Here is a 26,858-nt window from a genome sequence, read left to right as displayed (position 1 = left end):
CAAATGACAATTTTCTTGTCAGATTCTAGTTTTATCATTTTGTATATTACGTTGAGATTTAGCTCTTGAGCAATGTCTACGAAACAAGAGTAGTTGCCATGTTATCACGACAAATCCACACAAGTTGATATTGTTAGCATGCGATTTGTTAGTGTTAGCATTTTGTTCGGATTTTTCCGAAATTAAAATAGGTGGCAATAACACTTTTTTCTTAATAAGAAAAATCTAGGGGACACTAATCCGTTAACAGGTAGTGGACTTATCGAAAGGTCCTCTCCAATGTTTCTAGTTCTGATTATAATCATTATCAACAAATTAAAAGGTACGACCCAAAAATCGTTCGGGAATCTTTAAAAATTCAGTTGGATGGTTCAGCTTTATTTTGAACATGCATTTCCAAATATTACGTCATTTATTTTCTTTACAACATGTCTGAAAAGGAGTATTTAATCCTAACTCTTTTCCATTTTAAAACAACTAACACGTTTGTTCACTTCTGGTTTTCATTTTATATCACACCTGAATCAACGAGTAATAAATACAACCGTTCCCTTAATAATTACTTCAATAAATTTTGATTCTCATAAAGTGATTAATGATATTCTCCTCAGTGGCTTAGTGGTTAGAGTGTCCACCCTGAGATTGGTAGGTTGTGAGTTCAAACCCCGGCCAAGTCATACCAAAGATTATAAAAATGGGACCCGTTACCTCCCTGCTTGGCACTCAGCATCAAGGGTTGGAATTGGGGGTTAAATCAACAAAAAATATTCCCGGGCGTGGCCACCGCTGCTGCTCACTGCTCCCCTCACCTCCCAGGGGGTGATCAAGGGTGAATGGTAAAATGCAGAGAATAAATCCGCCACACCTCATGTGTGTGTGACAATCATTGGTACTTTAACTTTACTGCACTGTCATTATATTCATTATTCTGTCAACAGCGTGAAGAAACAGAAGCTCCAGAAGCCACACCACGTTTGTGTGTGACGATCATTGCCACTTTAACTTTAACTTAACTTTTCAATGAGGTTCCAGATGTTCCCTGTACTTAGTAAGCCCTTTTGAGTTTAAAACATTTCTCAAACCGGTTCATATTAGTACATTTTTTAGTTCCACATATGATGAAGGTTTTAAATGTTGTACGTACATACACATTTCTTGAGTTCGATTTCCCCTGAGGTTATAATAGTATCAGTGCTGACAACGTCAGACGCGTATTTAGTCTGATTGGTAAAAAAAAAAAACTTTGCGGCATCGTTAAAGGGTTAATAAGGAACTTGTCATATTTTAAAGTCATCCAATCCATTACAATGTGCAATTTTTGGGAGGGAAAAATCAAACAAAACTGCACGTCAACCAGTGTTCCTTCCGGTTTTAAGTGAATTATATTTATATAGTGAAGTGAAGTGTATTTATATAGCGCTTTTCTCTAGTGACTCAAAGCGCTTTACATAGGGAAACCCAATATCTAAGTTACATTTTTCAAACCAGTGTGGGTGGCACTGGGAGCAGGTGGGTAAAGTGTCTTGCCCAAGGACACAACGGCACTGACTCGGTTGGCAGAAGCGGGGATCGAACCTGGAACCCTCAAGTTGCTGGCCTGGCCGCTCTACCAACCGAGCTATAGTGTTCCTTCAGGTTTTAAGTGAATTATATTTTATATAGTGAAGTGAAGTGAAGTATATTTATATAGCGCTTTTCTCTAGTGACTCAAAGCGCTTTACATAGGGAAACCCAATATCTAAGTTACATTTTTCAAACCAGTGTGGGTGGTACTGGGAGCAGGCGGGTAAAGTGTCTTGCCCAAGGACACAACGGCACTGACTCGGTTGGCAGAAGCGGGGATCGAACCTGGAACCCCCAAGTTGCTGGCGAGGCCGCTCTACAAACCGAGCTATAGTGTTCCTTCAGGTTTTAAGTGAATTATATTTATATAGTGAAGTAAATTTTATTTATATAGCGCTTTTCTCTAGTGACTCAAAGCGCTTTACATAGTGAAACCCAATATCTAAGTTACATTTTTCAAACCAGTGTGGGTGGCACTGGGAGCAATAAAGTGTCTTGCCCAAGGACACAACGGCACTGACTCGGTTGGCAGAAGCGGGGCTCGAACCTAAAACCCTCAAGTTGCTGGCATGGCCGCTCTACCAACCGAGCTATAGTGTTCCTTCAGGTTTTAAGTGAATTATATTTATATAGTGAAGTGAAGTATATTTATATAGCGCTTTTCTCTAGTGACTCAAAGCGCTTTACATAGTGAAACCCAATATCTAAGTTACATTTTTCAAACCAGTGTGGGTGGCACTGGGAGCAGTAAAGAGTCTTGCCCAAGGACACAACGGCACTGACTCGGTTGGCAGAAGCGGGGCTCGAACCTAAAACCCTCAAGTTGCTGGCACGGCCGCTCTACCAACCGAGCTATAGTGTTCCTTCAGGTTTTAAGTGAATTATATTTTATATAGTGAAGTGAAGTGAAGTATATTTATATAGCGCTTTTCTCTAGTGACTCAAAGCGCTTTACATAGGGAAACCCAATATCCAAGTTACATTTTTCAAACCAGTGTGGGTGGCACTGGGAGCAGTAAAGTGTCTTGCCCAAGGACACAACGGCACTGACTCGGTTGGCAGAAGCGGGGATCGAACCTGGAACCCTCAAGTTGCTGGCATGGCCGCTCTACCAACCGAGCTATAGTGTTCCTTCAGGTTTTAAGTGAATTATATTTATATAGTGAAGTAAATTTTATTTATATAGCGCTTTTCTCTAGCGACTCAAAGCGCTTTAAAATTAAAGTACCAATGATTGTCACCCGCACACTAAGTGTGGTGAAATTTGTCCTCTGCATTTGACCCATCCCCTTGTTCCCCTTGAGGGGAGCAGTGAGCAGCAGCGGTGGCCACGCCCGGGAATCATTTTTGGTGATTTAACCCCCAATTCCAACCCTTGATGCTGAGTGGTAGGTAATGGGTCAATCAATCAATCAATCAATGTTTATTTACACAGCCCTAAATCACAAGTGTCTCAAAGGGCTGCAGAAGCCACAACGGCATCCTCGGTTCAGGAAAAACTCAACTCAGTGGTATGACAATGAGAAACCTTGGAGAGGACTGCAATGGACGTCGAGTGGATCTAGAATAATATTCTGAAAGTCCAGTCCATGGTGGATCTAACACAGGGGTAGAGAACCTATGGCTCTAGAGCCAGATGTGGCTCTTTTGATGACTGCATCTGGCTCTCAGATAAATCTTGCTGACGTTACTTAACACGGGGTGGCATAGCCCGGTTGGTAGAGCGGCCGTGCCAGCGACTTGAGGGTTGCAGGTTCGATCCCTGCTTCTGCCATCCTAGTTACTGCCGTTGTGTCCTTGGGCAAGACACTTTACCCACCTGCTCCCAGTGCCACCCACACTGGTTTAAATATGTAACTTAGATATTGGGTTTCACAATGTAAAGCGCTTTGAGTCACTAGAGAAAAGCGCTATATAAAACTAATTCACTTCACTTCACTTCACACGATAATGTTCAAAATGTAAAACGTTCTCATGCATTTGAATCCATCCATCCGTTGCATTAATAGTCCAAAGCATTTTAATTTATTATTGGTTAGCTTCAGAATAGAATAACAATGTTTTTAAAAAGAATAAGAGATGCACGCATTTGTTTGTTGTAATCAGGGAAAGTCCAAATGAAAGAGGTGTAGAATTCTCTTGTTTCTCCTCATTGAGCTAAATTGAATCCTGTCTCTGTTTAATTCCTTGCTTCTTGTCTGTTTAATAGATATCATCAGTGTTTGAACCTGACAGTTGTATTCAGTGTTAAAAATATTATATGGCTCTCACGGAAATACAGTTTAAAATATTGGGCTTTAATGGCTCTCTCAGTCAAAAAGGTTCCCGACCCCTGATCTAACATAACAGTAAGAGTCCAGTCCGTAGTCTTTGGTATGACTCAGCCGGTGTTAGAACTCAGAACCTACCGATCACAGGGCGGACACTCTAACCACAAGGCCACTGAGTAGGCTACATAGTGGAACCCGATAGTTAGATTTAAACCAGTTTGGGTGGCATTGGGAGCCGGTCGGTAAAGTGTCTTGCCCAAGGACACAACGGCATTGACCAGGATGGCGGAAGCGGGGGTCGAACCTGGCCACTCTACCAAAGCTAGCCATATCGTTCTGTTGTAAGGAAATCCCAATCAAACCCTGCTCACCGTAAGCCCCTTGGCCGCCGGTGCTGGGGCTCTCGCTCTGGCAAATGGGGCAACACTCGCCCTCAGGGATGAACATCTTCTCACAGTGGGTCAACTCGTCACACTGGATGTTGTCGCAGAGGACCAGACCGCTGTCGCAAACACAGATCCGGCACGGCTCCGGCTTCCAGATGTCCTTGTTGGGGTACACTTGGCCATCCGCAGAGCAGCTCCCGTCGTCCCCTGAAACACGGACAGAAACGTCGTGAATCAGTTGTCACTTTCTCTTACATCTGTTGGGAGTGCATTCCATTTTGATGTGGCATAGAAGGAGAATGGGTTAAGACAGGGGTAGGGGAACCTATGGCTCTAGAGCCAGATCTGGCTCGTTTGATGACTTCATCTGGCTCTCAGATAAATCTTAGCTGACATTGCTTAACACAGGGCTGTCCAAAGTGGGGCCCGCATGTCATTTTTTTAACGGCCCCACGGCACATTTTAAGAATACAATCAACCCTTCTATTATGTTGAGCGTCAATTTGACCCATTTCAGTTTTTGTGTTTATCGAAGTACTGGTTATCCTTTCTTTTTTCTTGCTGAAATTTGGTGACTTTTCCTCATCTAGGGTCATGAACTGGTGTGTAAAATCTGGACACTTTGTTGTGTAGTGGAATGTCTTGCAGAGTTTGTATACAAAGATGATGTTGTGGGTCATTTTGACCCAGACGCTTTAATGTGGGTAATTAGCCAAAATAAACAAGTCTCTTTGATGTACTTTTTACTTTGATGTACAAGTGTTTGTATTTTGATTGCCTCTCAGACCCAGAGCCAGGTGTGTGAAGAGAGGGAACTTTCTCACACTTGTCCTTGTCACTGTTCTCATGTCATCTCTTTGACAAACTCACCAAAAATGAGCTCCGGAAAGATGACATCTGAGGGGACAAGGACAAGTGTGAGAAAGTTCCCTCTCTTCACACACCTGGCTCTGGGTCTCAGAGACAATCAAAATACAAACAATTGTACATCAAAGTAAAAAGTACATCAAGGAGACATGTTTATTTTTGGATCTGAACAGCTATTTACCCACATTAAAGCGCCTGGGTCAAAATTACTCGCAACATCATCTTTTTATACAAACTCTGCACAAACATTCCACTACACAACAAAGTGTCCAGATTTACACACCAGTTCATGACCCTAAATGAGGAAAAGTCACCAGATTTCAGCAAGAAAAAGAAAGGATAACCAGTACTTTGATCAACACAAAAACTGAAATGGGTCCAATTGACCCTTAACATAATGCAATTGGAATAAAAAGTGTATTGTATGTCACTTTTCTAAATGTTTATACAACCTAAAATACAATTGTTATTGGTTTAACCTGTTTTCTTGACTGTTTTGAGAACATTTACACAGTACGGGTCAAAAAGACCCGCAACATAATCAATGTCATTTTGTCCCAACATAATACAAGGGTTAAGAAAAAAATTTAAAACATAAAAAGTTGTATAAAAGAGCAAACAGGTGAAATGTAACAATACATTGTTGCAACGCTTATCACTCTTATAACACTAAGCTGCCATGCAGGCTGTTTCTTTCTTTAAAAAATAATAATGAATCAAAATCAATGTCGTTTTGAATTATTGAGCTATACAAGGCTTCGATTACATCGAATTAAATATTCCACTTTCAGGTATTTTTGGGGGAAAATGTTGCATATTTTGTGTTTTACCATATAAAAAACTGAGCTGTTTTTTTTTTTTTTAAGAAGGGCCTAAAACAAACAAAAAACATAAACATCAATAAAACTTGAAATTGACAGATATATCTATAGTTGATATCGAGATTATTGTACAAGTAAACAGTAAAAAAAATGTATAATTTATTTTTTAACACTTTAATAAGTAGGACACTTTTGGATACCCAATTATTTTAGTGTGATTTGTTTTTAAGTGTCACTGCTCAAAAAATAATAATGAATCAAGATCCAAAATTAAGGCTCCAATTATTATATAATCTCAAATATCCCACCTAAAAAAGTTATAGGGTGAAAATATAGCATATTTTGTGTTTTTTCCTTTTCTTTTTCGAATGTTGATCTAGAGATTTAAAACTTGCATAATAATATAAATTATAATACTGAATAATGACACATTTTTAATTTTTTTTTGGACCGAAACCCTTTGGGGTCCCCGGGATCATAACTGAGTGGAGGCCTAAATGTATATTTTTTTATACATATATTGTATTGTTTTTTAAAATACAAATTATGAAAATGGCCCTGCTTGCTCTGATTTTTCAGTGTGCGGCCCTCAGTGGAAAAAGTTTGGGCACCCCTGGCTTAACACGATAATTATGAATAATTCCGCTAGTAAGCAAAGAGCTAAAAATAACGTTCAAAATACAAAACATTCTCATGCATTTTATCCATCCATCCGTTTTCTACCAGACTTGTTCAAGAAGTCGCATTAATGGTAAGAAGTATTTGATTTATTATTGGTTAACTTCAGAATAAGAATGTTATTAAAACGAATAAGGGCTTTATTATACTCGAAACATGTTAGTCTTACTTAAAAATGCACACATTTAGTTGTATTCAGTGTTAAAAAATATTATATGGCTCTCACGGAAATACATCTTTAAATATTTGAGTTAAGACCTTTGTTTGATCGGAATCTAGGTTTAACGTGGTTTGGGGGAGCGCCCCCTGGTGTTGTGGTTATGGCGGTCAATTACAGTGGGGCAAAAAAGTATTTAGTTAGTCATTGATTGTGCAAGTTCTCCCACTTAAAATGATGGCAGAGGTCTGTAATTTTCATCATAGGTACACTTCAACTGTGAGGGACAGAATGTGAAAAAAAAATCCAGGAATTCACATTGTAGGAATTTTAAAGAATTTATTTGTAAATTATGGTGGAAAGTAAGTAACCATTCAAACCTCTTACTGATGGAAGGAGGTTTTGGCCAAAAATCTCACGATACATGGCCCCATTCATTCTTTCCTTAACACAGATCAATCGTCCTGTCCCCTTAGCAGAAAAACAGCCCCAAAGCATGATGTTTCCACCATCATGCTTCGCAGTAGGTGTGGTGTTCTTGGGATGCAACTCAGTATTCTTCTTCCTCCAAACACGACCAGTTTATACCAAAATGGATACATGGATGATACAGCAGAGGATTGGGAGAATGTCATGTGGTCAGATGAAACCAAAATAGAACTTTTTGGTATAAACTCAACTTGTCGTGTTTATATATATATAGATATAAACAAATATAAACATATATAGTGTCTTCTAAGAGCACAGTTTTATACTAAAATATGGACTTTTGTTAAGGCTTAAACCTGTTATTTATGTTTACATTGACTCTGATGGGGAACGCTGCAAAACTATACAAACTTTTTGTTTACGAACCATGTTCAAGAACCGAATTAAATTTGTAAAACGAGGTTCCAATGTATGTTGTCGTCAGCATTTCACCCTTTCAAACTATAGTTGGTGTGTATTCTTACCATGAACCGTGGGAAAAAAACCTATGGAGCTCATACCCAACCTCCCATTTTTTTCTGTATGCAGCTACTGCAGACATTTTAATACGGTAACACACACACACTCACACACAAAAATATGTTCAAGAACGGGGGTCGGCAACCTTTACCACTCAAAGAGCCGTTTTGGACCGTTTCACAAATTGAAGAAGACAAAGGGAGCCGCAATCATTCTCGCGAATATCTACCGGTGGTCACCCATGTAACAGTAATGAGGGCGTGCCAGGAAGCCGGGCATACTGGGTGACACAGAGTACACTGACGGTTGTGATATAAACAATTTTCACACTCTTACTAATATGCACCACACTGTGAACCCACACCAAACAAGAATGACAAACACATTTCTGGAGAACATCCGCAATGTAACACCTTATAAACGCAACATAACAATTACCCAGAATGCTATGCATCCATGACTCTGTCAGGCTATATTATACACCTCGCGAGCATCCAAAACCCGCTCCCCCCGCCCTCCCTTCCGTGCATCGGTTGAGGTGGGCGGGGGTGTATAATATAGTCAGGAATAGTCATGGATGCAAAGGATTCTGGGTATTTGTTGTGTTGCGTTTATGTTGTGTTACTGTGAGGATGTTCTCCTGAAATGTGTTTGTCATTCTTGTTTGGTGTGGTTTCACAGTGTGGTGCATATCAGTAAGAGTTACAATTTTTCTTTTAATAAAAAATGAAAACAAGTCCCACAGACCCTAAGGCCACACAAAACTGGGGTGCAGTTTTTCCATGAATGCACCGTAAAGCCAACAATCCTAGATTTCACCGTAAGAATTTTACAAATCAGTCACCAGAATTTTAAAAAACAGTGCTATTTTTTTCCTTCCATTTATAGTAAGATATTGTTAAAAAAACAAAACAACAAACTTAGATTTTGTGGTAAAACAAAAAACATGGGCAGCTTAGTCGCCACTCAAGGGTTAAGAATGTGTTTGTTCTATTTTTTGGCCAAAATAAGACAAAGGAAACAATCTGAAGTTGTCTTTGTTTTTTTAGTTTTAATGCCATGTGTGCACAATGAGGACTTAAAGGGGTGCCTTGAGGAACGCCTTAGTTCTAAAAATTCCATGTTAGGAACTCGTTGTTCTATATTTGCTGGCAAGGTTAAAAGGATCTGCCAACGTGTTTGATTGATTGATTGAGACTTTTATTAGTAGATTGCACAGTACAGTACATATTCCATACAATTGACCACTAAATGGTAACACCCGAATACGTTTTTCAACTTGTTTAAGTCGGGGTCCACGTTAATCAATTCATGGTTTCATGGTTTACAGTGGTCCAAGTTCCCCAGTACGGATTTGGGCCCTGGGCTGCCAGTTGAATAGCCCTGCTCTACACTGTGGTTGGCTGGCGACCAGGACAGGATAAAGCAGGGGTGTCCAAACTTTTTCAACAGAGGGCCACACACGGAAAAATTTAAGCATGTGGGTCCCATTTTTATATTTTTCATTTTCAGACCATAACAAAATATATGGAATTTTTTATTATCCTTAGGGCTCCTGGGGAGCATTGAAGGTCTCAGTCACTAAAATGTTAAAAATAAGTCAAATTATTATTATTATTTTTTATTTAATGTTTGCAGTAAATCTCAACTTGAGGTTTAAATAAATAAGGTTTTATGCCTTTTCTGTCAAAGACAACTTTGTTTTTTATAGTAAAACTGAACTATGCAGTATTTAGATAGATAGATAGATAGATAGATAGATAGATAGATAGATAGATAGATAGATAGATAGATAGATAGATAGATAGATAGATAGATAGATAGATAGATGGATGGATGGATGGATGGATGGATGGATGGATGGATGGATGGATGGATGGATGGATGGATGGATGGATGGATGGATGGATGGATGGATGGATGGATGGATGGATGGATGGATGGATGGATGGATGGATGGATGGATGGATGGATGGATGGATGGATGGATGGATGGATGGATGGATAGATAGATAGATAGATAGATAGATAGATAGATAGATAGATAGATAGATAGATAGATAGATAGATAGATAGATAGATAGATAGACAGACAGACAGACAGACAGACAGACAGACAGACAGACAGACAGACAGACAGACAGACAGACAGATAGATAGATAGATAGATAGATAGATAGATAGATAGATAGATAGATAGATGGATAGATCGATAGTACTTTATTGATTCCTTCAGGAGAGTTCCTTTATTTAGCAATTAAAGACCTCAAAGATCAATAATGCAGGACACCATTGATTTTAATTACTTAATATTTTTAAGTAATAACAGTGAAAAGTTAAATAAAATCCTACTAAAAATATTTCAGATCCGAAAGGTTTTTATTAGTTTTTTTTTTTTTTACTTTTAACACTTAAATTTCAAGATCAACTTCCGATATATCTGTCGATTTTAAGGTTGAACTATTAATTTGTTTGTTTTTATGCTCTTTTGTCAAAACTTTTATGTTTTTATATGGCAACCACACAACATATGCAATTGTTTTTTCCACATAAAACATTATAAAGTGATAATTTTTAAGTAATGATTCATTATAACTTAGATTTTTTTTGAGCAATGGAAAAAAAGAAAATAAAGACAAAAGGGGAAAAAAAACAGCCTGCATGGCAGTTTTGTGTCAACATTGCCACTTTTTCTCACTAGATTTCACCTCATTCCACTTTTTTTTTAAAGTTTTTTTAATTTTTGCAATATTATGAATTTTGCAATATTTGCAGAATGTGTGGCGGGCCGGTAAACGATTAGCTGCGGGACACCCCTGGGATAAAGGCTACAAAAAAATGCTTTCTTTTATAAAAAACTGAAATTAACCTTCCAAAAGGGTGGAGTGCCGGATGGGCGGGTTTTGAGATATTCTTAGTCTTCAAGAACATTTCATATTTTTAATGGAAGGGTCTTTGGATTTTTTTTTTTACCGGGGTCCAAAAAAAACAGACCGTAAGTCATGAAGAAGACCATCTTTTTTTTCCCCTGGCGGCGTATGTTCCACGTCCGTATAAAGCTCAGTTTATTAATGACTAAGATGAAAAGCCACGGTCCTTTCCTTTGAGTCGACTTGATGTTTATTTTCCAGGCGTCCGTGAACAAAGCACACGTTTCACTCAGATGGTTTAAAAAAAACAAAAACCTAAGCATCTGGAGCATTTTGCATGACTCAAGTGTGTTCCTAGGCAGTCCACCAGACAAGTGCCAGAACATAAAGACAGGTCAGCATCTACAATGCCGTTTATCAAGAAAAAGGCTATGAGAAAATTGCTTTTCCCAGAATTCTGACGTACAGTTTTTTTTGGGCTAATATGGAGCTCAATGAGCTCCATTCAGGTAACCGTTCTTACGAATAAATTGTGTTCTTAGGCCCACTTATGAAGTTTTTGAGGAGATTTTCTAGTAATTATTCATCATAAATAACTTTAATAATACATTTCAATTTATATAATAAATTTGAATGTATTATGTTTGCAGAAGATAAAAATGTATATTGTTCAGGAGAAGACTTGAATGAACTGTTGAGGATAATAGAGGTTGAGTTGATTCAGTCCACCAAGGCTGCCCTTTGGAAAATAAATAAATCGGGCGAGTTGTGAGTATTGTGTACTCTCTACAAGGTCCTTGAGGGTGCATGGGAGTTTGCCCAACCAGTCTACATGTGCTTTGTGGACTCCGAGAAGGCATTTGACCATGTCTCTCGGGAAGTCCTCTGGGGAGTGCTCAGAGAGTATGGAGTATCGGACTGTCTGCTCCCTGTATGATCAGGGTCAGAGCTTGGTCCACATTGTAAGTCGGACACGTTTCCAGTGAGGGTTGGACTCCGCCAAGGCTGCCCTTCGTGACCGATTCTGTGTATAACTTTTATGGACAGAATTTCTAGACACAATCAAGGCTTTGAAGGGTTCCGGTTTATGGCCGGAGGATTCTCTGCTTTTTGCACATGACGTGGTCCTAATGGCTTCATCTGGCTAGGATCTTCAGCTCTCACTGGATCGGTTTTCAGCCGAGTGTGAAGCGACCGGGATGAGAATCCAAGTCCAAGTCCATGGTTCTCACCCGGAAAAGGGTGGAGTGCCATCTCCGGGTTGGGGAGGAGATCCTGCCCCAAGTACCTCGTAGTCTTGTTCACGAGTGAGGGAAGAGTGGATCGTGAGAACAACGGGGGATCAGTGCGGCGTCTTCAGTAATATGGACGCTGTATCGATCCGTTGTGGTGAAGAAGGAGCTGAGCCGGAAGGCAAAGCTCTCAATTTGCCGGTCGATCTACGTTCCCATCCTCACCTACGGTCATGAGCTTTGGGTTATGACCGAAAGGACAAGATCACGGGTGCAAGCGGCCGAAATGAGTTTCCTCCGCCAGGTGGCGGGGCTCTCCCTTAGAGATAGGGTGAGAAGCTCTGCCATCCGGAAGGAACTCAAAGAAAAGCCGCTGCTCCTCCACATGGAGAGGAGCCAGATGAGGTGGTTCGGGAATCTGGTCAGGATGCCACCCAAAGGTGTTTAGGGCACGTCCAAGCGGTAGGAGGCCACGGGGAAGACCCAGGACACGTTGGGAAGACTATATCTCTCTGGGCTTCCCTGCTTAGGCTGCTTCCCCCGCGACCCGACCTCGGAAGAAGATGGATGGATGGATGGATAGTTTGATATTAATAAGTTATCATTAAATGATAAGAAAACTAAATTTATAGTGTTTAGTGGTGCAAGGACAAATTGTGAAACTAAATTCTTGGGAATAATAATTGATCATAAATTATGTTGGAAACCGCATATTGAATATAGAAAGGGAAAAAAATATCCAAGTCCGTGGCTATCCTTTATAAAGTAAGAGACATGCTGAATAAGACATGTCTGCATATGTTTTATTATTATTTTACTTTTCCATATTCAACATATTGAAGTTGGGGAAATGTTTATAAAAAAAAACATAGAACCAATAATTCAACTTCAAAAAAGGGTCATTAGAAAAATACACAAAGCGAGCTACTATAAACATACTAATCCATTATTTATATGTTCTAATGCAGACCTGGGCCAATTAAGACCCGGGGGCCGCATGCGGGCCGTTGAGCTTTTCTATCCGGCCCGCCGGACATTCCCAAATAATTGTTTTAGATGTTAAAGATGGAAAGTTTAGCTGCCGTCATGATGTGCAGTGATGTTTTCTAATGATCGCAAGTCTTCAATTATGCTAAGTTACAGAGTCAGTTTGTGACGAACCCCAAGATGCAGAGAAGATGGCAGGCATTTTCATGGTAAAAATGATTTAATTTATCACTAAGACAAAACTGAACAAAAGGGTACAAACAAAAGGTGCGCACAAGGTGGATAACAAACTTGGCTAAGAACAAACAAACTGGAAGCAGGGAACAAAAGACAGTAAGCTACAAACAGCTACCGAATATAGCTTACCGCTACACTGCATTGACACCACCAGTAGGAACGACAAGTAGAACTGACATTGACACGACAATAATCCAGCACAGACTAGATGGGAAGGCAGGTTCAAATAGCACACTGGCTGATTGACACCAGGTGTGGCCAGGTGCCAATTGGCCACAGCTAAGGGGACCAAGCACTCAGGGAGACAAACAGGAAACAAACAGGAAACGGAACCAAAACAAGAGCGCTGACAGGAAATACTACACACACATAGAGGAAAAACTAAAACACAACCAAACTGTCAGGGGCAAGCCTGACACAATGCTTGGAATCTGCATCATCTGCTAGTTACTATGGTCATCTAATTAGTTACTGTGGTCATCTAATTAGTTACTGTGGTCACTATGAGATATCTCAGATTGTGAATTGTGAATTATATTTATATAGCACTTTTCTCAAGTGACTCAAAGCGCTTTTACATAGTGACACCCAATATCTAAGTTACATTTAAACCAGTGTGGGTGGCACTGGGAGCAGGTGGGTAAAGGGTCTTGCCCAAGGACACAACGGCAGTAACTAGGATGGCACAAGCGGGAATCGAACCTGCAACCCTCAAGTTGCTGGCACGGCCACTCGACCAACCGAACTATGCCGCCCACCAGATTGTAGGTGGGGGTTTTTTCACTATGTTTGTTGCATTTTGGTCGTGTTTTGGTTGATTTTAAAATATGTTGTCAATATTCAGTGTTTTATCATTCATAGTTAATATTGTAAAGCATTCTTTATTTTCACGTACATTCTGGGTGTCTCATTCCGTAAAAAAAAAAATCAAATTCCATTTTTTAAAGGCAGTCTGTCATAATGTTTTTAGCTTTTAATCATTATTGTGAGGTTTTGTATTTTTGTTCCTAAAAATAGATATAGATACACTTTTTCTTCATCTAAATCTGGCCCCCCGGGTAAAATAATTGCCCAGCACTGTTCTAATCTGTTAAATTTTTCAGATTTTGTGGTGTTAAAAACAATAGAAATTATGTTTTAAGTAAACAACAACAGCCTTGTAGCTTGTATTCTTGGGTTATTCAAACTCAGGGGAGAAAACTATAATTTACGGGGGGTGTTGATTTTTGAAATATGTAAAGTAAGAACGAATAAAAAATACAAATTAATTTCAGTTTTAAGAGTTAAATGGTGAAACAAGCTCAGTGTTGAGTCGAAGACATGAAGTTATTTGTTAAGGTTTAGAGGTGAAATAATAGAAAATGATCAAATAAAGTAACAATTGCTTTAATCCCATTGATTTTTTTTAATCTTTGATGTTCCAGGCAATCTAATTTTCAATGAATGTATTGGGTAGGCAAATATAAGCTTCGGCTTCAGCCCATTCTTTTTCTTTCCTTTTTTGTGTGTAAATGTGTATGATTGTTAAATATGTCTAATCTGTACTGTTAAACTGGTCACACAAAATGGTTGATGGTTGACTATATGACCGAAATAGACTTATTTCATTCATTTATTTTGTATTCACCAATGTTTTCTCCACTTCCTGCAGTAGAACCTCCATTTCTGAACTCGTTTTTCTTCCACATCGGGGTTGCCTTAGCAGTCCCCCCTTTCTTAAAATTACGTTTTGAAATTAAAGGGGTTCATAAGCTGGGGCCAAACAATAACACTTACTCTTGATTCTCATCATATTTAATAATTATATCAAACATATGTAGAGATTAACTACATAAACCTGGTCAAATAATATAAAACCATGTGTTTATCACAAAAATGTTAACAACAATAAATACTAATCATAAATACTGCAACAATAGGGACTCATAATAATTGATGAAAAATACATTTACAGTATAGAAGGGGTTCATATGGCCCTATTTCTGGGTGCATGTGTTTTATTTTTCGGGCTATGGCACCATCTTTTGGAGGAGTTTGTTCAATGCAAGTGCTGCAATGTCCTTCCATTTTTTTTTTTGTTTGTTTCAACCGTAGTGCCGTACAGTCTTCTAGCCGTCCATAGGGCTCCTACTTGTATAGAATCTTCATTTTATCACTCAAAGCAACATTTTAAAGTTTTACTATATAACTAAAACTGTTTATACTTACTAAAATTGTCGAGTGTTTTCATGCATATTTGTACGTGCTATCGTCATGCAATAATGCTAGCGTCGTTAGTTTTAGCTAATATGCTAACACGCTCACGAGAAAATCACCAAGACGTTACCGTGGTGTTATTGAGTCTGTTTAGCTGAATGGAGAGTTAGCTTCCATGACGATGACTTCTGTTTTGTTTGATCAGCCGTTTTACTGCCGTGTTACAGACACCATTTGAAAACAATTAAGGTATGTAAATAAACATTTAAAGAATATTTCTGTGTAAATAACTAATTTCGTAACCTATATATCTGTTGCCTATTGCCCGGTGCATATGGTAACATATTGTCCAATATTTTTTCCCCCTAAAATTTAGTGGGTGTGTGCTCTTTAGTCTGGAAAATCCAGTTATCATTTTGCAATAAAGTCTGCTAAAAATAATGGAAAGTGTCAGTCTATAAAGCAACTGACGCTGTAGTCAAACTTGGAATTGTCACAAAACACATTTTACGATATTCAGTACTCTACTGCCATCTGGCGGCTAAAGTGGGTAGTGTACCCTAGATTTGTCACGTATCGTGTGTCAGGTAAACAGTGATGAATGGGGCTATATGAATCTTCTTTCTACTGTACATACAATTACGCAGTGCTAAAATGAATAAATGCAAATTAAATTAATAATGATAATATAAATGTTTTTTTAATTACCACTTTAGTCATATTTTTTGCGCTTAATGAAACGAGTCCATGACTTTAGCTCAGGTTTCATGTGTCAGGTATACGGTGACATGTGGGGCCATACTAATCTTCTTTCCACTGTACATATAATTGCGCGGTGCAAAAATTAATAAAGACAAAGTAAGTGAATAAAATGAAAATCCAGCTTCACCACTTTAGTCATATTTTTGGCGCTCAATGAAACGTGTGATGACTTTAGCTCACGTTTCATGTGTCAGGTAAACGGCGACAAATGGGGCCATACTAATCTTCTTTCTATTGTACATATAATTGTGAAGTGCTAAAATTAGTAAATGCAAAGTAAGTGAATAAAATGAAAATACAGCTTCATCACTTTAGTCATATTTTTGGCGCTTAATGAAACGTGTCCATGACTTTAGCTCACGTTTCATGTGTCAGGTAAACGGCGACAAATGGGGCCATACAAATCTTCTTGCTACTGTAAATATAATTGTTCAGTGCTAAAACGAATAAATGCAATGTAAGTGAATAAAATGAAAATAGAGCTTCACCACTTTAGTCATATTTTTTGGCGCTAAAAGAAATGTGTCTATGTAGTGGGCGCTCGAAGCCCAAAAATTGGTTAAAAAAATACTCTTTTAAACAATCATTCGTCTCGTGCGGCTCATATATGGTCAAATATTTTTCCCCAAAATTTAGTGGGTGTAGCTAATATACCGGTGTGCTTTATGGTCCGGAAATTCCGGTTATCATTTTGCAATATCGCCTGCTGAAAATAATGGAAAGCATCACTCTAAATAGCAACTGTCGTTGTGGTAAAACTTGGAATCATCGCGAAACACATTTTAAGACATTCAACACTCTGCTGCCATCTGGCGGCTGAAGTGGGTAGTGTACAACCGATTTGTCACGTTTCATGTGTCAGGTAAACGGCGACGAATGTGGCTATATGAATCTCCTTTATACTGTAATCTTCTTTTTACAGTGTTAAAATGAATAAATGCAAACTAAATGAATTTCTTTTTAAATACAGCCTCACCACTTTAGTCATAGGTTTTGCGCTTAAAGAAATGTGTCTATGAGTTTAGCTCCAGACTTTTTCTGTTTGTTTGAGATTGTCATTACTGCCACTAGTGTTGGAAAAGTGTATTGCATCTAAGTGATGACCACAGCTGAGAAACATATGCATTTTTTCGGCCCTGTAGGGGGCGCTGAAAGCCCAAAAATTGGTTAAAAAAATACCGTTTTAAACTATCATTTGTCTCGTGTGGCTAATATGTGGTCAGATATTTTTTCCCCAAATTTAGCGGGTGTAGCTTACATACCGGAAAATCCGGTTATCATTTTGCAATATAGCCTGCTGAAAATAATGGAAAGTGTCACTCTAAATAGTTGTGCTCGAACTTGAAATTGTAAGGAAACACATTTTAAGATATTAAGCACTCTACTGCCATTCGGCTGCTAAAGTGGGTAGTATACAACCGATTTGTCACGTTTCATGTGTCAGGTAAACGGCGATGAATGGGTCCATATGAATCTTTTTCCTACTGTACATACAATTATGCAGTGCTAAAATGAATACATGCAAACTAAATGAATGAAATGAAAATACAGCCTCACCACTTTAGTCATATTTTTTGCGCTTAAAGAAATGTTTTTTATGAGTTCAGCTTGAAACTTCTTCTGTTTGTTTGAGATTTTTTTTACTGCCACTAGTGTTGGAAAATATTCTTTTAAACTCTCATTCGTCTCCATAAAATGTGTTTTGTCTTATTATGTTCAGATGTCTGGAAGGGATTTAACTGATTTCTAATGGGAAAATTGATTTGGTCTTCGTCGGACCTTTTTGGAACGGACTACTCATGAAAACCTAGGTCACAATCCATATCTATTTTTCTATACGTTGTGAGAGTGAGGGGTTAAAGTCTCCCTTTGTGGCGGGGCTTACTTTCCCTAACGGACATGATTAAAAGCGTTAAGGCACACAGCTTGATTCCCAGCCAGGATGCAGATGACTTACAGCTGCTGAGGGGTGGCTTCACACCAGCTGCGTCTTCCTGCTCTAAAACCCGAGGTGTCATGGCCACATATAAATCTTCCCTCTCTAAAGGACCTTTACTCCCTCCGCTGACGGAGCGCGCCATAAAAGCTTTCATTCCACGCAGGGGCTCTACCATATTAGCCCTAACCCAGGTTTTGTTTGCAAGATTTCGAAACGTAAAAACGAAAAGATCCTGACTGTTTAGTGTTGTAATGCACTCAGGCTTTGCTGCATTACTGCATGTTGACAGGGCCTAGAAGCTGAGGAACGGCTCTAGTTGGAACACGTTCTTATCCTCGGAGTCCACAAACAAAGCTCTGGGTCTTAAGAAAGGAGGAGCTTCTTTTTTTTTTTTTTTTTTTTTTTTTTTTTCACTTTGGAAACGTTGGACTGCTTACATATTTAAGGCTTGTCTGTGGAATTTAGCAACAAGCATTTTGTGGTGATTTATAAAAAAAAAGAATAATAATAAAAAAAAGAATATATATATATATATAAGAGAAGCGCGGATAGGCAATTATATCATCCGCAACCGCATCACCAAAGTCTCTGCTAGCGGGGTGTATAAAATAGTCAGGACTCGTCATGGATACAAAGGATTCCGGGTATTTGTTGTGTTGCGTTTATGATGTTCTCCCGAAATGTGTTTGTCAATCTTGTTTGGTGTGGCTTCACAGCGTGGCGCATATTACTAAGAGTGTTAAAATTGTTTATATCACAACCATTAGTGTACTCTGTGTCACTCAGTATGCCTTGCAGTCGTGTTGCTGGACTGACAAGCAGGTGGTACATGTTGTAGAAGGCGACAAAGCCAATGGCTTCATAGCACGCCCTAATACTTATTGTCTGGGTGACTACCGGCAGTCATTCTAGAGAATAATAGTGTCTCATATTGTTTTCTTCGCTTTGTGACACGGGTCTTAAATGGCTCTTTGAATGTCAAAGGATACCGATCCCAGAACCATGTATATCGAATATTTCCGGATGGTTCAACCGCCAACCGCCCGAATCTAATTAAAATCTATTTTTTCGTCATGTCACCCGCCCGACCCGCGGTTTATCCGCGGACTCCGTGCATCTCTAATATATATATATATATATATATATACATATATATAGTAACCAACATTTGGTGATGATATATATATATATATATATATATATATATATATATATATATATATATATATATAGGGACGGCGTGGCGCAGTGGAAGAGTGGCCGTGCGCAACCCTAGGGTCCCTGGTTCAATCCCCACCTAGTACCAACCTTGTTACGCTCGTTGTGTCCTGAGCAAGACACTTCACCCTTGCTCCTGATGGATGCTGGTTAGCGCCTTGCATGGCAGCTCCCTTCGCCAGTGTGTGAATGTGTGTGTGAATCGGTACCTTGAAGGTAGAAAAGCGCTATACAAGTACAACCCATATATCATTTATATATATATATATATATATATAAAATAAATAAAATATCAAAAATGATATATATATATATATATATATATATATATTAAATCAACATAAAAAACACAAGATACACTTACAACTAGTGCACCAACCCCAAAAACCTCCCTTTTTCATGACAAAGAATGAAAAAAAATTAAAAAAAAGAATCCCGCCACAACCCCACAACTTTAAACTTTGTCCAGCTGTTTACTGACATATACTATTCATGTTTACTTAACTTTTACCGCAAATAAACATCAGTTTGACTACTATTAATCTGCATCGTCCCTGAAAAAAAAATACATATCGGGCGATCTCTACCTAGGTGTTGCATGAATAAGCTCATGTAAAATGTCGATAAATGACAAAGCGCTCTATATGGAATTTCAACACAAACTTAACCCTAGCTTATTCTTGCTCTGTCAGTGATAACAATATAATGGTCGATTTGCCAAGATTGCGGAACTTGAGTGCTCGTTATTTGTACCAGAATCAAATTCTGGCCGGTGATGTGTAAGGACGACACATAAACTTATATTGAGCTTTTTATGTTGTACAAAATAAGTCCTACTAAACGTTTTAGTAAAAACCTTGCATGAAAATCAATTTAAATTTGATTTTAAAAAAGTATACAAAATCATTACACTTAAGTCTAACCTCTTTTTTGCAATTATGTGTAAAACATTCTACTTTGGTCCCCAATTGAACTAAGGGTGGCCCTGAACATAACATGCGTTTAATATTTTTAGGTTTTAAAACAAAAAAAAACAAAAAAATGTGATTAAATCCTTCAAAACGCACACCCTGTGATAGTTATGCCCTCTGCCCTGTATTAATAAAATGACTACCGTATTTCCTTGAATTGCCGCCGGGTATATAGTATGCGCCTGCCTGGAATTACTGCCGGGTAAAACTTGTTTCGCAAAAATATTAGCAAATGCTTAGCATTACCGCCGGCTCTGGATTAACGCCGGGTCAAACTCGTTTCGCAAAATATTATTTTTATTAGCGCATGTCTAGAATTTCCACCGGGTCAAACTCGTCACGTCACAAGTGACACTTCACCTGTCATCATTTTCAAAATGGAGGAGGCTGATTTCAATCATTTGAAATTGCATAAAGGGAAGAAGATTAAGAGCTATTCAGTAGGATTTAAGGTCCAAGCTATTGAATATGCTAAAAAGAACAGTAAGCAGCTATGTTTTATTCATATACCGTAGCTGCGTGTGTCAAATATGAGTCATTAAATGACTCCCGCCTCCTGGTGGTAGAGGGCGCGAGCGATCCTTCTTGCAACTACTCGGCTGCAGAAGAAGTGACAACAAGCAGCAAGAATGAGCAGCGATCGTTTATTTTTTTCCTCTAGCTTGCACTTTTAACATGGAGGATTACATATTTAAAATAAAACAGTTTTCTAAACTGGGCTTTCAATCGAAGCAGGAGGTAATAAAGGAAGATCTCCATCGAGACGGGGAGACTTTTAAAACTGAAGAAAGATAAGGAAGACTTCTATGAACAAGTTATTGATGCTTTTGATCAGAAGGAGCTGCGCATGGACTTCATTTATAAGTAAAGGTAAGACCATAATAACGTTTTTTTTTATTAAATGTGCTTTTCATGATGGTATCCTTACATCACACTCAAATTTATAAGCGCATGCCTACATTTACCGCATGCCTTTGGTAAACGCCGGAGTGAGAAGAGGTTTTAAATTATTCAAGGAAATACGGTAATTGTAATTTTAAGCGTACGTTGACTGCTAGTGTTGTTCTACATTGATATGCCTTTTTTTCTGACTCGCTATTTAGTGATGTGCAATGCGACTGATTTATCTTCCCATCCAATGCCGAGTTAAGTTTTGAAGCGACCTACCTGGTCTTGAGTCAAACCAACTGACTGCCAGAGGCTCTCTTTTTTTAAATTCCATGCTTCTTTTTTCCCTTACTTTCCAACATAGCTGCCATTCTCCATATCGCTATTAAAACATGCTGTCTCCCCACGCTCTCCCTTTCACTCCTCGTTTTTCCAGTCTTTTCTTTTTGTTTCCCCAAGCGGGGATTTCATTCCTCATTTTCTTCTTCTGCTCTCGGTCTCCACTTTGTTATTCTTATAGCTCGGCTGCGGGGATATGGCGCTTATATACACGGCGACGTATATAAATCTGCTCTGACAGGAATGTTATATATATTTTCAACCTTGCAACACACCACCCATCCATCTTCTTCTGCTTATCCTAGGTCGGGTCACGGGGGCAGCAGCCTAAGCAGGGATGCCGAAACTTCCCTCTCTCCAGCTCTTCCCCGGGGATCCCGAGGCCTTCCCAACGTGTCTTGGGTCTTCCCCGTGGCCTCCTACCGGTCGGACATGCCCGAAACACCTCCCTCGGGAGGCGTTCGGGTGGCATCCTGACCAGATGCCTGAACCACCTCATCTGGCTCTTCTCGATGTGGAGGAGTAGCGGCTTTACTTTGAGCTCCTCCCGGATGGCAGAGCTTCTCACCCTATCTCTAAGGGAGAGCCCCACCACTCATTTCGGTCATGACCCAAAGCTCATGACCATAGGTGAGGATGGGAACGTAGATCGACCGGTAAATTGGGAGCTTTGCCTTCCGGCTCAGCTCCTTCTTCACCACAACGGATCTATACAGCGTCCGAATTACTGAAGACGCCGCACCGATCCGCCTGTCGATATCACAATCCACTCTTCCCTCACTCGTGAATAAGACTCCGAGGTACTTGAACTCCTCCACTTGGGGCAGGGTCTCCTCCCCAGCTCGGAGATGGCACCACACCCTTTTCCGGGCAACAACCATGGACTCGAACTTGAAGGTGCTGATTCTAATCCGAATCGCTTCACACTGGGCTGCAAACCGATCCGAGTGAGAGCTGAAGATCCTGGCCAGATGAAGCCATCAGGAGACCTAATCCTGCAGCCACCAAACCAGATCCCCACACCACCTGAACTGCACCTAGAAATTCTGCCCAAAACTAATTAGGAACAGAATTGGTGACAAAGGGGCAGCCTTGCCGGAGTCCAACCCTCACTAGAAACGGGTCCGACTGACTGCCGGCAATGCGGACCAAGCTCTGAAACTGATCGTACAGGGAGCGGACCGCCACAATAAGACAGTCCGATACCCTATACTCTCTGAGCACTCCCCACAAGACTTCCCGAGGAAACACGGTCGAATGCCTTCTCCAAGTCCACAAAGCACACGTAGACTGGTTGGGCCAACTCCCATGCACCCTCAAGGACCCTGCCGAGAGTACACAATACACACAAATCGCCCAATTTATTTATATTTCAGAGAAAACAGAACCAAATCACTAAAGTAGACCCTGGGCTTGCCTCGAAATCATCCTGATGCCGGTCCACGTTGTTTGTATGTCGAAAAGTTTGTACAGTGAAGCACATTTCTCCGCAAGAAACAATGTAAATACGAATAATAGGCTCCAGCCTCGACAAAAGTCCATATTTTAGTAAAGGTGTGTACACTTTGAACACAATATAATGTGCTGTAAAGTACTGTATACCAAGAGCTGAACTGTGCTGTATACGCTGCTTTGCCAACACGCACTATGGTGACCGCACAAACAGTCAGAAATCCCCCAAATCCTTAACTTTTACAACAATATTGCTACAAAGTGTCCTCATCTGTGGTCCGGATCATGTTTTGTTATGTTCTGTTAGGTCTGGACTCCATTAGTTCCTATTTTTGTGCACCCTTGTTTGTTTTAGATACCATGGTTTCTTATTATTTCCACTTGTCTCTGATTACCTGCTGCTTGAGCACTAATCAGAACCGTTATTTAAGCTTGCCTTTGCCGGCCAGTCGGCCTGGCGTTTTTGTTTGCTGTATGAAACCGTCACGTAAATTCATGTCTTGTTTCGAGTTTATGCTAAGTGTTTGCTACATGCACCTGTCAACGTAAGTTTTTCCTTGTCCATAGTCTATGCTAAGGGTTAGTTTAGCTTCAAGTGTGATCAGGCACGCTTTTCTGTTGGCTCGCTTTCTGTTTTTGAACTCCTTTGATTTCTTTGAGGAATAAATCACGTTTTTACCTGCACGCCTTGTCCGGAGTAGTCCGTCTGCATTCCTGGGGGAACGACCCCGCAGTAAGTTGCGTAAACCCCGCCCTGACACAATGATACATTTGATAAAGTAAAATCCACCCACATTAACGTCGACAAAGAGCTGAGTGCCGCTGAACGAGAGGTAGAGTGGTGTCTTATTTGCCCTGTGTGATAAGTCTGCTCTGGCATCGTTTCCCAGAACATTCCGGTAAATGGGTTATACTTGTATAGCTACTTTTCTACCTTCAAGGTACTCAAAGCGCGTTGACAGTATTTCCACATTGACCCATTCACACACACATTCACACACTCTCCCAACCACGCCGCGCCGACCCCGGTCTCATCACAATTAAAAGTTGCAGTAGTTCATTGATTCTCCCATACCATTAATGTACTCCTCGCAAATAGTCCTTCTTGTTTTAACTCCAAAGTGAGTTTCGGGAACTGATATTGACTTAAAAAATTTGAAAGAAAAAAAGGTCAAAAGGCGACAAAACGCAGGGGGAAAAAAGCACACACGTTAAAGTAGTGAGTCGTGAGTGAGTAGTATTGTACTGTAATGCACAGTAAATGATATGGAAGGCTCCGCCTCCTCACTAAAGTTTGGCGCCCTGCTTTTTGCCTGCCGGCGCAAGACAAAATGAACGATCGAAATGGTTGTACAAATATATATATATATATATATATATATATATATATATATATATATATATATATATATATATATATATATATATATATGTATATATATATATATATATATGTATATATATATATATATATATGTATATATATATATATATATGTGTATATATATATATATATATATACATACATATATTATATATATATATATATATATATATATATATATATAAAACCTTTGAACATCCCCCTTGTGTCTGAGTCGTTCTCTCTCTCTCTCTCTCTCTCTCTCTCTCTCTCTCTCTGTCTCTCTCTCTCTCTCTCTCTCTCTCTCTCTCTCTCTCTATATATATATATATATATATATATATATATATATATAGTACATGCCAATAAAAGGAAACATTTCAATAATATATATATATATATATATATATATATATATATATATATATATATATATATATATATATATATATATATATATATATATATGTATATATATATATATATGTTTATATATATATATATATATATATATATATATATATACAGTACATGCCAATAGAAACAAATTCAATAATATATAGATATATATATATGTATGTATATATACATATATATGTATATATATATATATATATATATATATGTGTATATATATATACAGTACATGCCAATAATAGAAAAAAATTATATATATGTATATATATATATATATATTTATATTACAGGCCAAAAGTTTGTGAATGAGAAGGTGTGTCCAAACGTTTGGCCTGTACTGTATTTTAAAAAAATAAAATAAAATACAGTTTAAAAATGTGATGAAACATTCAAGAAATTTAATAAATACACAAAAATTAAATGGAAAAGAAAAAGTATGTTTTAATACTGTTTAGAATGAGAAGTTGTGTCCAAAGGATTGGCCTGTACTGTAAATTAAAAATAAAAATAAAATACAATTAAAACATATGATAAAACATTTTAAAAAATGAATGAATCCACAAATAAAAATGAACACAAAAATTATCTTTTGATACTGTTTAGTTCCCCGGGAAATGGTTTGAGACAAATCCGCTTGCTTACAGCAAGTTGTCTTTAAGTTGCCCAAATTGCTGTCATTTTTATGTTTTCATTGTTATTGTAGAGTCTAGCACTGTATCTATAATAATATATTGTAAATCATCAATCCATCAATAAATGTATATATATATATATATATATATATATATATATATATATATATATATATATATATATATATATATATATATATATATATATATATATATATCCATCCATTCTCTACCGCTTATTCCCTTTCTTGGAGTCGCGGGGGGCGCTGGCGCCTATCTCAGCTACTATAGGGCGGAAGGCGGGGTACACCCTGGATAAGTCGCCACCTCATCGCAGGGCTATATATATATATATTATATATATATATATATATATATATATATATATATATATATATATATATATATATATATATATATATATATATATATATATATATATACTTTGCTGGCTTGTTGCCAGCATTAGCTGTAAATATTACTTGGTTTAATAGGTGGAGTCAAAAAAGGGGATTGGCTCACTTTTCCCGACATCAATCAAGCTGCAGCTTCAGGGGGACTTATCGGCACCAAACAGATCCCTTGATGTTTCGTGCGGCTTGCTTTTCGTTTTTCCACAAGATCCAACCAGAGACATGATGAGGTGAAAGGTCAACACTGTGCTGCATCTCAGTAAGTTTACTCTGGTCATACTAAGCTTATAATAGTAACGATGTTTGCATCTGCAGGTGTTTACACAAATAGATACCACTCAAACCGCAATTAAGGACCGAGCACCGATTTGTTGTTATACACGTTATCATTGAAACATCTTGTGACCCAGCCAAAAAAGTTCATAAGAATGAATCCAAACACAAAGAAAAAGACTGTGAAGGCCTACTGAAACCCACTACTAGCGACCACCCAGTCTGATAGTTTATATATCAATGATGAAATATTAACATTGCAACACATGCCAATACGGCCGCTTTAGTTTATTAAATTGCAATTAAAAAATTTTCGCGGACATCACGCATTGTAGACGACATTTTGTTTGTTCCAGCACCGTTCACAGCTATAAGTTGTCTCTTTTCATCGCTTAATTCCACAGTATTATGGACATCTGTGTTACTAAAACTTTTGCAATTTTTTAAATGAATAATGGAGACGTCAAAGAAGAAAGCTGTGGGTGGGAAGCGGTGTATTACGGCCGCCTTTAGCAATACAAACACAGTCGGTGTTTCATTGTTTACATTCCCGAAAGATGACGGTGAAGCTTTACTATGGAACAGAGCGGTCAAATGAGCACGGTTGGATTGGACCACACACACAAAGTACAGTGTATTATGCAGCGATCATTTCGAAAGATCGTGTTTCGAAGAGGGTCCCTTGCGAAGGGCAGAGATGGGAATCGCCACCACCCGTCGACTGGTGCTGAATAAAGGTACGGGGCCGACCTTCAGGTTGTACAGGTACGACCATATAATCTCAGTAAAACACTAGTAACACAATAAGCAGATAAGAGATTTTTCAGAATTATCCTGGTAAATGTGTCTAATAACATCTGAATCTCTCCCACTGTATAGTCTTTTTATTTTTTCGAGTCGTTCACTCTCACTTTCCTCATCCACAAATCTTTCATCCTCGCTCAAATTAATGGGGAAATCGTCGCTTTCTCGGTCTGAA

The 26,858-nt window shown here is 38.7% G+C and overlaps 1 protein-coding gene across 1 annotated transcript in view; it reads right to left on the bottom strand.

Annotated features, from left to right (window-relative positions):
- col5a2a (collagen, type V, alpha 2a) overlaps positions 1-26,858 on the bottom strand; it is a 96,004-nt gene that overhangs the window by 50,711 nt on the left and 18,435 nt on the right. Inside the window, exon 2 of the mRNA XM_061918402.1 lies at positions 4,205-4,426. Within this exon, the coding sequence (XP_061774386.1) occupies positions 4,205-4,426 (222 nt within the window). The remainder of the gene's footprint in view (positions 1-4,204; positions 4,427-26,858) is intronic.

Source organism: Nerophis ophidion, linkage group LG13, assembly GCF_033978795.1.
Source record: "Nerophis ophidion isolate RoL-2023_Sa linkage group LG13, RoL_Noph_v1.0, whole genome shotgun sequence".
Lineage (NCBI taxonomy): Eukaryota > Metazoa > Chordata > Actinopteri > Syngnathiformes > Syngnathidae > Nerophis > Nerophis ophidion.
Note: the sequence above shows the minus strand (reverse complement) of the source record. Positions and strands in the feature narration are given on the sequence as shown.